Source organism: Chenopodium album, chromosome 22 (genome assembly GCF_948465745.1).
Source record: "Chenopodium album chromosome 22, dcCheAlbu1.1, whole genome shotgun sequence".
NCBI lineage: Eukaryota > Viridiplantae > Streptophyta > Magnoliopsida > Caryophyllales > Amaranthaceae > Chenopodium > Chenopodium album.
Genome location: NC_137855.1, coordinates 1340750 through 1353862, shown reverse-complemented (window position 1 = coordinate 1353862; position 13113 = coordinate 1340750). Strand labels below are relative to the sequence as shown.

At 34.9% G+C, this 13113-nt stretch overlaps 2 protein-coding genes and 1 non-coding gene across 3 annotated transcripts; all 3 read left to right on the top strand.

Moving 5' to 3' along the window:
- The first annotated feature begins 130 nt into the window (after positions 1 to 130).
- Positions 131 to 4228, top strand: LOC145605866 (aldehyde dehydrogenase family 3 member F1-like). Its single transcript, XM_081661931.1, has 10 exons — positions 131 to 310; positions 1178 to 1246; positions 1449 to 1545; positions 1650 to 1856; positions 2260 to 2384; positions 2506 to 2610; positions 2721 to 2887; positions 3182 to 3272; positions 3384 to 3533; positions 3806 to 4228. Exons 1-10 carry the CDS (start codon positions 131 to 133, stop codon positions 4064 to 4066), a joined length of 1452 nt encoding a protein of 483 aa, XP_081518057.1. The 3' UTR covers positions 4067 to 4228.
- Positions 4229 to 5895: 1667 nt separating this feature from the next.
- On the top strand, positions 5896 to 12544 carry LOC145605062 (origin of replication complex subunit 1B-like). The gene is made up of 16 exons (XM_081661077.1): positions 5896 to 6795; positions 7060 to 7195; positions 8186 to 8338; positions 8417 to 8569; positions 8655 to 8806; positions 8880 to 8979; positions 9077 to 9199; positions 9276 to 9437; positions 9520 to 9577; positions 9724 to 9902; positions 10016 to 10130; positions 10365 to 10435; positions 10668 to 10763; positions 11076 to 11152; positions 11783 to 11866; positions 12190 to 12544. The coding sequence occupies exons 1-16, from the start codon at positions 5978 to 5980 to the stop codon at positions 12251 to 12253; spliced, it is 2541 nt and encodes an 846-aa protein (XP_081517203.1). The 5' UTR covers positions 5896 to 5977; the 3' UTR covers positions 12254 to 12544.
- Positions 8246 to 8323, top strand: LOC145606481 (small nucleolar RNA snoR28). Its single transcript, XR_014105347.1, has one exon. It is a non-coding gene; the product is annotated as a small nucleolar RNA snoR28 (small nucleolar RNA).
- Positions 12545 to 13113: the final 569 nt, after the last annotated feature.

Here is a 13113-nt window from a genome sequence, read left to right as displayed (position 1 = left end):
AGTTACACTGATAGATAGTTGAGTAATAAGAGTAATAACCCATACTGTTTTAAAATTTGTGACAATATATTTATAGAGACCTAACTTCTTAATATTAAGGCATAATAAACAACTTTTTTGTTAAAACAAAATGGAGAGAGAAGTTAAAGAACTTAGAGAGTACTTTAGTGCTGGAAAAACAAGAGAAGCATCATGGAGGAAGCAACAATTGAAAGGTTTGCTCAAGTTTATGAAAGAAAGAGAAGAGGATATTTTTAAAGCCCTTAAGCTTGATATTGGCAAGCACCCCGTCGAATCTTTCAGAGACGAGGTAAAAAATTCAAGTAAAAATTAGTATGTTTCGGAACTTGATTTGATAAATTTCTTAGCGGAACTTGATTTGATTCAATAAATTCCTTGTAGTCTATATTTTTCTATTAAAAAAAGAAAAAAATGAGAGAAAAAAGAGATTCGTGAAAATCATGCTATGTTTGGACCACTTGAGCTTTAATAATTAAAGCCTTTTCTATAGGCATCAATTTAAGATGCATACGATGAAGTAGCCATCATACTGGGTTCTTGGCATGAGATTGAGTATTAAAGTGTATATTTGACAACATTATTTTTGTAGGTAGAGATGATAAATTAGGTCATTAGTTGTTAGAGTTTTTAATTTTTTATGGTTTTAATTTTGAAGTTGTTATGTCTATTTAACATTCATCCCATGCATCCGATATCTACAAAGACTAGGATCGGTGGTCCAACGAACGAACCCGATCAATAGATCATGCGACAAACTTAGCCTTGACCATTCTATTTATTAATCGCGGTAATCTAAAAGATGTGTTAGCCTAATAGAACCACAGTGAACAACCCTGACCCAGGGCACAAATTGGCCTGGCCTAGTGTAGACTAGCTGCACGTACGTGTTATTCATGGGCCACACGAAAACTCGTGCAGTGGTTTAAAATTGAAACGTTGAATCATCTATAACTTGTTGGCTGGCCGGTCTTGAACTAAACCAGACCGACTCAGCTAGTCAGCCTGCCCCGCTCTAGCCAATAGTTTGGTCCCTCTCCTAGGCTATGCACGTTGGCTGTGGACGGACCGAGGATGAATCAATTCATTGATAATAGTTAGTTCGGCAAATACTGATTTTGTTTGATTGTTTGTTTTTGTGTGTGTGTTTATTTTGCAGGTAGGAACCCTGATCAAGGATATTAACGTAGCATTGGATAACTTGGATAAATGGATGTCTGGTAAAAAGGTCAGCTATTATTGGTCCTAATGCAAACAAAACATATATGATACATAACATTATTTCATTATTGGAACAACAATAGTAAAAAAAACATGTACACGAATAAACAATGTTAAATATGGATCTGAGCCGCTAGATATATACTAGCTTCAACATTAGGATAGCTCGATTAAATAACCTTTTTTTTTTTTTTTTTTTTATTACGCAGATTAAATTACCACTACTTGCATATCGAACTTCAGCAGAACTTATCGCCGAGCCTCTTGGTGTTGTCCTCATAATAGCATCTTGGAATTTCCCATTTGGTAAAATGCTTAGATAAACATATGAACATTATTTGGTAAGCTAGCCTAGTAAATGCAAATTAAAGCTTGGTTTGTTAACATGTTTATTATTTTCAATGGTAAAGGTTTAGCATTGGAGCCACTTATAGGTGCAATAGCAGCAGGATGCACTGCAGTGATCAAACCATCAGAATTATCCCCTGCTTCCTCTGCACTTCTCGCGAAAGCCATCCCAGCTTACGTCGATCCTGAAGCTGTTAAGGTCATTCAAGGCGGAATCGATGTTTGTGGCCAACTCTTGCTGTGTAAATGGGACAAGATCTTCTTCACAGGTCCAGTCTTTTAACTACTATCACTTATTTTTCCTTCATAGATCTACATTTCTTATTATCCGTTATTGCAAGAATTAAAAATTCACGGCGTGTTTGATAGATAGGTTGTAATAAATGATGCTACGTACGTATTGATTTAATAATGGTGCTTTTTTGTGTAAAATCAACTCGTTACCAATTTAGAGTTGGCCTTGTCCCTTGTGTGAGTGTGTGGTAGTGATATTTTAGAAAATTATAAGCACGTGAAATAAATTAAATTTTACTACTGTTCCTTGGATATTGGCACTAGACATTGGTTGTATAATTACGCAAATACCCTTACCAGTATTACTGCCAACTAAACGTGCCGTAAATACGAAATGTAGCTTAGCTAAGCTAACTGCAAATTGGTATATTTCCACAGGAAGTAGTCTAGTGGGACGAATTGTTATGGCTGCTGCTGCAAAACATTTGACACCAGTAGTGTTGGAACTGGGTGGAAAATGCCCGTGTATCATTGATTCGCTATCGAATTCGTGGTTAACAGAGGTAAATCATTAAATCAAATCTTAATTTGTCCTTTAAGTATTACTAGTGTTACAAGTGTTTAACTTGCTTAAATCTGTTTCATGCTGATTTTTTAAATTTTGGTTACTACAACAATCAACAGATTGTCATTAAGCGATTGCTAGGAGGGAAATTCGGAATATGCAATGGTCAAGTATGCATTGGAGTGGATTACATCCTTGTAGAAAGAAAACAATGCTCGAATTTGGTATGTTATGTTAAAGTAATACGAATTGCACGAGTAATTTGTTTCATTTTGTCTAAATAACAATTATTACGTACTAGTACTAATGAAGGTAAATTTGCATGAATGTTCAGGTTGAGTTGTTAAAGGATGGAATCAAGAAATGTTTCGGGGAAATCCCAGAAGAGTTTGTTGCAAGAATTGTCAACAAAGATCATTTTAGGCGATTAACAGGACTTCTTGATGAATCTGGGGTCAAACAATCTATAGTCTATGGTGGTTCATTCGACGAAGATAAGCTGTAAGTTAATTTAATTTCTTGCAATTTACAGTTGTTTCTCTCTATTGCACCATACTTAGTGTATATATTATTACTTGTACAGTTATACGAAACGATAGTGTTACGTTGATGTGAGTAAAAGAAAATAAAATCGTTAAATGAAACCCTATACAAGTATATATATACTACGGAGTACAGAGTAAAATTACTCAATTGCTATAATTATATCGATTGAAGTGTGATTATGTGATTATATCGTGAATTCCTTAGTTACTAGTTCTAGGGAGGTTATAACTTGTAAATCTTGTTAAGCAGGTTTATTGAGCCAACAATATTAGTGGATCCTCCACTTGATGCTGAAATTATGACTGGAGAAATATTTGGCCCGTTGCTCCCAATAATTACGGTATGTAGTAAATAAATAAAATCACTCATGCATTTTGACTCATAATAAATAAACGTTCAACCAAGTAATAATAATTAATCAAAACAATATTATTGTGATTTGTGAACACAGGTAGAGAAAATTGAAGATAGTATAAGCTTCATTAATTCAAGGCCAAAGGCGCTCGCAATATATTGTTTCACCAGCAACAATAAATTTATGCAACGAATTACATCTGAGACATCTTCGGGTTCACTCTTGTTCAATGACACAATTGTTCAGGTTTATACTTCATCTATTTTTTTTAATTGACACGTATATTTGTCAATACATGATATCAAACATAAATTTCAATTATCAATAACATACGGTGTTACTAAGCATTAATGATAAAAAAAAAAAAAAAACATACATAGTGTATTATTTGCACTATGTATGTTTTTACATTATTTTTTCAATAAAACATGCACTTCAATTCTAAATTCCTCGATCCACCACTAATGTTGATATAAAAAGTCGATTTGTAACTTTTATTCGCTATACACACAATGCAGTATGCAGCTGACACGGTTCCGTTTGGAGGGGTGGGAGAAAGCGGATTTGGAAGATACCATGGAAAATTTTCATTTGACACATTCAGCCATGAGAAGCCTGTGGTGAAGAGAGCCTTGTTCCCAGATTTTTGGTTCCGGTATCCGCCGTGGACCAATAAGAAGCTAGAACTCTTAAGAGCAGCATTTGCTTTCAAATACTTGAATGTCCTCCTCATTGTTTTGGGTTTGAAGAAGGCTAAGAAACTTCCCGCCAATATCTAAGCATTCATTAAACGTACTTCAAGTTGTGCTACCATTATATACTAGCTTAGCCTTAATCGTGCGACGAGTGAGGTGAAAAACTAAGGATTACAATATATATTACGTAATACTCATATGATGTGATCGTTATATTCAAGATCTCCTTAAATTAATTAATAACTTGTATAAGTATATGATGAATGGATTTTATTGAAAAGTGTAATACCTATTCTATATACATTGGTTGATTATATACTTAGACTATGTTCAATTCTATATAAAATGATATCAACTTATTAGAAATTATCAAATCAAATTTTTTCTTTTTTATTTGCGCTATTTTAATTATTTTTGTTGAATATCTTTATTTTTGTAATTTAAATTAAAATGAAAATTTCATATTTGGAAAGTACATACTTGTATTACTAAGAATGTGATGACATCTCATTTGATAATTTTTTTTAATCTTATAAATTAGTGTACGTCAAATTTGGTCAAATATGCAAATAAAAAAAAAAACATCTCATAGCAGATCAGATCATGTGAACTGAACATAATCACAGGCAGAAAAATCATAGCTAAGCAGGGAAGAGCCGAATCATAAAAAAATAATACGTACAAGGAAATAGAAAGTAACGGGTTTAAAAAAAAAAAGAGGAAATAGGAAGTAACGACACATGATAAGCACAACAAAATTGAATGATAAACTGTAAGAAATACTATGTATGTATTGACAAGTATCATTTAAACACGCATTATCAAGGTGCAACAATATACTTCCTCCATTAACTATTATTTACAACATATACTATAAATACTTTTTCCGTTTCTATTTAGTTGACGCGTTTGATTTAGGCACATATATTAAGGAGAGGAGAGAGAGTGATAGAGAATGAAAAGGCAAGTGGGGTAGCTTGTAAATGCAAGGTAAAAAATTTACCTAAAGAGGAAACGTGTCAACTAAAAAGAAATTTCCTAAAAAGGAATACGTGTCAATTAAAAAGAAACGGAGGTAGCAGATGCTAACAAATGTTTTTTTTTTTTTTTTTTTTTTCATTTTTAGGTTATCATTTTTCTCTATCTCTCTCCTCATCACATGCATCCAACTTTTTTTCTCTCCATTTTACACTCACAAACAACTTTTACCTAGGAGTCCGCAAACACCTCTTTTGTTGCAAAATAATAGTTAATGGAGGAAATACATCAAATTCCACACGTTTCATTTTAATGGTTACATTACACGGTACACCTATGGAGAATAAATATCGAAATTTTCGAATGAATGTATCATAATTCCACATTTGCCTTTCACAAAATCTCCAAAGTAGTATGGAGTAGTATTATGTAAAGTCTTATTAAATTCATTTCAATATAATTTTTGAGAGTACCCTAATTTCAATAATTTTATTACAATTTGTTATTATAAGTCAAAGGATGTGTAGAGAAAATCGTGGAAATATAAGTACTCATATACTAGCAATTATTTTAGTGAAACGGGAGATAAAAAACCGGGTGAATTAGTGACTATTGACTAGTGAGTGGCTAGTGAGGAAGACAAAAGAATACTCCCTTCGTCTCTAAATTACATTCCTATTTTCCTCTATTATGTAAGGAATAAATGCTAGAAATATGAATGAAATTGAGTGATGGAGGGAGTAGTGAACGGAAGTAGAAGAGGAGTTTTGGAAAAAAAAAAAAAATTTAAAAAAAGATAAAATAAAAAAAAGAAAAAAAAATCCACTAAATTTGGACTTTAGTCAAAGCCCAACGGCTCAATGTTGTAAAGGTAAGGCTTATATAAAAGGAAGACCAATTTTCCCGCCAAATTTCAGTCACTCAGTCTCTTTCTCCTCAGCTCTATCTCACCTTCTTCCTCCATTTTCTCTCTCCTAATTTCACATTTTTCTCAATACCTTCATTTGCAGAGCTTCAATGGCGGAAACTCCGATCAAAATCAATAAACCTTCAGATCTAAAAAGCAAATCAAAACCCCCAATTTCACCTTCTTTTCTCTCTCCTCAAACCCCTAATACTCAAACTCCATCTCGCCGTTTTTCTCGTCTTGTTTCATCACCAACTGAATCAACTCCACCTCGTCGATCTTCTCGTCGATTATCGCTTAATTCCGATGATTTTTTCCCAACCCCAGAAAAACCCATTAATCAATTACCCCCCAAAACCCTAGAAAAATCTCCCAAAACCCCCAAATCTGCTAAAAAATCCAAATCTAGTAGTACCCAGATAGAGAAGGTATCGACCCTTGAACCAATTCAACCAAAGTCTCCTGCCTTGTCTGAGAAGAGGAAGAGAAATGGAGGGGTTGAATCGGAAAATGTTGCAAAAACTCGAGCTCGAGCTCGAGCTCAAAATGTGCCTAAGAAAAGGGTCTATTATAAGAAAATAAAGTATGATGAGAGTAAATTTGCAGTGGGGGATGATGTTTATGTGAAGAGGAGAGAGAATGCGAGCTCCGATGAAGAGGACCCTGAGGTGGAGGAATGTAAGATGTGTTTTCGAGGCGGAAAGGCGGTGATGGTGGAGTGTGACGATTGCCTTGGTGGGTTTCATTTGAAGTGCTTAAAGCCTCCATTGAAAGAGGTTCCTGAAGGTGATTGGATGTGTGTGTTTTGTGAGGCTAAGAAATTGGGGAAGGAGGTTGAGCTTCCTAAGCCACCAAAGGGTAAGAAGAGGGTTAGGACTTTGAAAGAGAAGCTTCTTACAAGTGATTTGTGGGCTGCTAGGATTGAGAGGTATATTGCCTTTTAATTTTGTTATAGCATGGTTTGTTTAATGGTTTTTGTTTTTGTGAATTTGATCAATTATTATAGTATGTGGTATAGAGGTAGTAATTTGATGATTTGGTTTCTGAATTTGATCAATAATTATATGTGGGATAAAGATAAAGTTTGATGATTTTGGTTTTGAATTTGATCAATGCTTATATTTGGGGTTAGAATAGTAGTATGATGATTTGGTTTTTGAAATGTGGCTGAGCTTTTGGTGATATTGTGCAGTATATGGAAAGAAGTGGATGGAACCTTTTGGTTTCGGGCACATTGGTACATGATCCCGGAGGAGACTGAAGCTGGGAGACAGCCTCATAATTTGAGGCGAGAGCTTTATCGTACCAATGATTTTGCTGATGTAGAGGTAGCATGAGTTGGATTTCGAATTCCTGTGCATTTTTTGTTTCCTTTTGTTAACATGGGTCTCTAGTTTCATAGGAGAATGATGGAGTGTTATGATTTATGAAAGATCTTAATACTTGTATGAATCAAAGACAAGGAAGAGAGGAACCACTAAATTTGGTTCTATTTTAAATTTTCACAATGGCTACAATGAAAGCATCCAATATTGACATCATTTTGACCTGATTTGGGAATCAGAAGGATAAGCAAATTAGAGATGGATATGTAGAATCATAACTCACCTGATCCATTAGGATAAAAATAAAGTCGAATTAGTCATCACACTAATATAGAAGATGCCTGTTGTTTATGTTTGAAGATAGATGAATATCTTCTGGGATGTTTTAGTGGATTGAACATGTTTGGGTTCCTGATATTCTTCAAGAGTAATGCCAAAGTCACTACTCATAGCTTTCTAGTAAGAAAGTGATGAGGTGATTCCATCTCAATAGTTGCCATTTTTATACATAGGAATGAAATACTTATCTGATGTATTTCTAATGAGGCAGACCGTATAGCTTGTTTTGTAATTCCCATAGCTGTTTTGTAAAAGGTTTCATCTCACAATCCCTGACCTGGAAATATTGATTAGTGCTGAAACTTTAGATAAATTTGCCATAGTTCCCTTGGAATGATTTCTTGGAAAAAGATATTATGACTGATGAGTCCACTAAAGTCAATTGAAATACATGTTTGTATTGTGTCCCCAAGTCCAAACATTTTGTTTCTATGAGAGTGATTCTGAATTTCTGATATTCTAGCCAGTGTAGCATCCTATTTTGATCCATCTCTCTGATTAGTATCTAGGACTTATGCATAGTAGTTTGTATTGCTGCATTGCAGCCTCTCAGCTAGTGTATATAATGACTTTTATTTGTTAGTAAAAAGTGCAGACTACTTGGGTTTGTGTTATGTATTTGAGTCTTAACTTTCTGCTTAACTGCTGCTACAGATGGAGTCTATATTTAGGCACTGTTATGTATTCAGTCCAAAAGAGTACGCTAAGGCCCAAAATGAAGGGGATGATGTCTTCTTTTGTGAGTATGAATATGACATACGTTGGCATTTTTTCAAGCGACTTGCAGAGATAAATGATTTAGAAGAGGTAAGCCTTCAATAAGTTTGTGCCCAGTGGCCAGAGGCTGGTTGAAGCTTGACAGTACCTTATTTTTTCATTTTACAGGATGAAGATAATGATGATGATGATGATAGTGCTAGTGATGAAGATTACAAATCTACAAAGGACTTAGAGTATGAGTCAGAGGAGGATATGGACTTTGAGGAGGAGATTGAAAGGAGAAAACCTTCTGGACCATCGTCTCAAGAGTTAGCTGCTGTATGGTCAAAATACTCTGAACTAAATTTGCTCTACTTCCTACTTGAATTGAAAATTGAATCCATCTAATCCTAATTTATAACAGAATTCAAGGAAGGGACGCATCTTTGGACTTCAGAAAATTGGTACAAAGAGTATTCCGCAGCATGTAAGATGTCATAAACAAACAGAACTTGAAAGGGCCAAACAGACACTGCTGTTAGCAACCTTACCGAAGTCACTTCCCTGCCGCAACAAGTATGCATAAGCTGAATGTTTTGTTCCACTCTGTCTATTTTTTCACTTCTTACTGATATATGTTTTTACTCAGAGAAATGGAAGAGATCTCTGCATTTATAAAAGGTGCTATTTGTGATGATCAATGTCTTGGACGTTGCCTGTACATTCATGGTGTTCCTGGGACTGGAAAGGTAAAGTAATTGCATCGGCTCCTTTTCCCTTCTCTAAGATCTTTGATGCACCAAATATTATCACATCTGCTCAACCTTCACTTGTATCATGTTGCAGACTATGAGTGTACTTGCGGTGATGAGAAGCCTTAAGTCTGAACTTGAGTCTGGCGGTATTAAACCCTACAGTTTCATAGAGATTAATGGTCTGAAACTAGCTACGGCAGAGAACATATACAGGGTAGGCTGTTGCAAAAGTACCTTGATCAACATACCATACTTATGAGCTAGAATCTGAACTCAAAATTTCTTAACAGGTTATTTATGAAGCACTGAGTGGACATAGAGTCAGTTGGAAAAAGGCCCTGCACTTCCTCAATGAGCGTTTCTCAGAAGGGAAACAAGTAGGCAAAGGACAGAACAAACCATGCATTCTTCTCATTGATGAGCTTGATCTTCTTGTAACCAGAAACCAATCGGTAACTTTTGCATTTTAATATGTTCTAGTAGCTCTACTTTGTCATTAGGAAACTAATTTTTTGGCCATTCTGTTTGTTTCAGGTTCTTTATAACATTCTTGATTGGCCAACTAGACCAAATTCCAAGCTCATTGTGATAGGTAGAATTTTGCTTGTACTTGTCACTTCTCAGGGCTTAGACTTTGTTCTGATGTGCGAAATTCACTCCTTTCTTGTTGTAGTATAATGTCTCAAATGAGAGTAGTGACAATCGATACTCACTCGATAATCCATACCCTGCTTGCAGGAATAGCTAATACAATGGACCTTCCTGAGAAATTGCTTCCTCGTATCTCAAGTCGTATGGGAATACACAGACTCTGTTTTGGCCCCTATACCTTCCAGCAACTTCAAGAAATCATTATGAGCCGGCTTAAAGGAATTGATGCTTTTGATAAGCAAGCTGTGGAATTCGCTTCTAGAAAGGTCATTATAATTGCCTTGTTGAAAGTTGTCGCATCTAGATGTACTTTTTTCTCTATCATTGTATCTTCTCTATCGTATACTGTGGTGATATTCAAGTCAATCTTTGTAATCAGGTAGCTGCTATAACTGGAGATGCACGTAGGGCTCTGGAGATATGCCGCCGTGCAGCAGAAATTACAGATTACCGTATCAAGAATCAGGTCACTCCAGCTGATACGGCTTCTGCTGGTACATACTATTCCAAAATCAAGAATATGTGCTCAAAATTAAGATTATGAAAGATAGAAAGCTATGTTCTCTGTGATTTTTGGTTATCTTGATGTCCTACCATTGAATCATGTCCTGTATCACTTTGTCAAATGACCAAATCTGGCTTACCACTGGCTTTACTAGTTCATTTTCTTTTCATATGATCCTCATTGAATGACTTTTGATGACTTCATTATGTTCATTAATCTTCAGAGGAAGCACGTGTTGGAATGGCAGAAGTTGAAGCAGCCATACAGGAAATGTTTCAGGCACCTCACATTCAAGTGAGTGAAATTTAATGCGTAAATGTTGGACTTATTATTTTATTACATATCAGCTCAAACACATCATATATGGGTCATTTTCATCTTTGTCTGATTGCACTTCCTGAACTTGATGACCTCATATCCCCTTCTGCTCGCTGAGATGTTGGAGGAACCCTCTTGCTGCACCCTAAAGCATGTGAATATTCTTCTGATGACATTTCTTAACAATACTTTTGTTTTGGTTTAATAGGTGATCAGGAGCTCCTGCAGATTGGGAAAAATATTTTTGGCGGCTATGGTGCAAGAGCTTTACAAGACAGGAATGGCCGAGACCACCTTTGAAAAGGTTGGATTCTTCAGACCATTGACACCTTTTGTTATGTTGCTTATCCTCATTTCCTAAACATTGTTTTATGAGCTCTAAAAATTGTGATGTACAACTGCTCATTATAATAACTGTTGTTCTATCATAATATCTTTGAAATTGAGCCGATGAAAAGCCTCCTTACAAACAAACTCTGGATCATCCACACATTCTCAATCAATTTTTTTCTTCTCCATGGATTTATAATGACCATCTGTGAGAAATGATAAAACTGAAGGCAAGACACAATATAACCTTTCTGAAATGATTTATTTTTCTTCATTATTTATGCAGCTGGCTTTCACGGTTTCTTGCTTTTGTACAAGCAATGGTGAGCAATTTCCTGGATGTGATGTTCTCTCAAGAGTTGGGTAAGTACTAATATCTGTTGCTCATTTTATTATAGTCCCTTTTTCCAATTTGGCGCTCTGAGGATTTTAGTCCATGATATTCTTTGCCTTTTGTAAGTTGTCCAACTTAAACAGTCAGTCAGTCACTGCTGAATGATGAATTCTCAAACAATCTTGAACTACCTTGGAAAAGAACTAGTCAAACTATCCATTACAAGATTACCAAACATATATTCCCTATTTTTCTAATAGGCCACCTTCTAATTTTGGCCTTCCCAAAATAATAGGCACTCAATTTTGTATACTTAAATTTAGACATTCCTGTATTATCCTCAAAGATACCTTTCACCAAGGATTCCTTGAAAGACTATATTAGTAAGGTGAAAACATAATTGTGAATATTGAAGGATTTCCCCTGCTATGCAACCCAAAAAAAGAAAAAGAAAAAGAAAAAGAAAAAGAAATGTAGTGAAGTATAAATATAGAATATTAACTCAAATTTTTAGACTGAACAATCAATTGTGACCTGTTTTTTAGGGATGGAGGGGGTATCTTACTTGTAGAGGGACTGCTGCAAGACTTCTACTCGTTCCTTCTTTAAGTATACTGAGGCTGCTATTACCTTGACTAACTCTATCTGGTTTTACACAGATGTAAACTCGGTGAATGCAGAATCATCCTTTGTGAGCCTGGTTCCAGGCACCGGTTGCAGAAGTTGCAGTTGAATTTCCCTAGGTAAGTTTCAGTTATTCAGTACACATTGTCTAATAATATCAATCTACTGTTACTTGTTTGCAAGGCTCTGTATTAGGTACTTTCTGATTTTATTACAAACTATAGTATCCGCGTTTGAATTGCAATCAATTCAAACTCAGACTGTTAAATTGGTTTTCTTAGCTCCATAATACTCCCTCTGCTTTCGATATATAAGCTAAATACTAGAAGCAACACAGCATAAGTCATCAAATTTTTTTTTATACCACTGTAGTTTAAGTAAAGTGCAAATTACATAGCCTGTAAGCTTTCTAACCCGGTTTTTTTCTGCTTCTATTTATCAGCGATGATGTGTCATTTGCTCTAAAGGACTGCCAGGAGATTCCATGGCTAGCAAAATACTTGTGATTGAAGAGGGTGATGTATTAACAAAAAAAATGTTCGATATCCATTTTCCTCGGTGGTATTCAGCTGTGTTGCTTCTAGTATTCATCTTAATTAATCGATGGAGTATCGAGTTCTTCTGAACTTCAGCATGTACTTGTATGTAGTTTATGCATTGATTGGTAAACAAGAAATACAAAATTTTGTTAGCTTTCTAAGTTAAATAGGAAAGACTTACGAGTTTCACGGAACACAAATGTATCATTTGAGGTGTTAATGTACTTGAAACAAGGGATAATGAAGTGTAAAATTTGCTCCTTTTGTAGATTTGCTTAAATAAAGGATTGGTATCAAAATATAGTAAAATGCTCCGTTTAGTTCAAATCCCCTTCATAATTTCACCACCAGAAATTCCTAAGCTATCGTTGCAGATGAACATTTTCAGCGCAATATTATTATAATTAGTACGAGTAGTATTAGTAATATGAAATTTACATGGTACACTATGGTGCACCATGCTCATTAGTCATTATTCATCCGGTGTGAAAATAGATAGGTAGCTTTTGAAAAAAAAAGTCAGACAATTCACCTCAATTCATTTCATAGCTTTCAAAATTAAATCTCTCCATGTTTGCAATTTACTAATTTAATTAATTTTAGAGAGAAATTTAGTGTTTTTTAGAGAGAAACTTTGTAGACACCGAATTTGAGGAGAGAAATTTATAAAAGCAATACTAAGGGATCTTTTCCGACATGTATGAGTTTTTTTATTTTTCATACAGTAATATGAATAAAGTATACGAGCATTTCATAGGACAAAGAAATTATAAATAAAAAAGAGAAGTGTAACGCGGAACAAAGTGCAACTACTTAAGCTCAGCTCA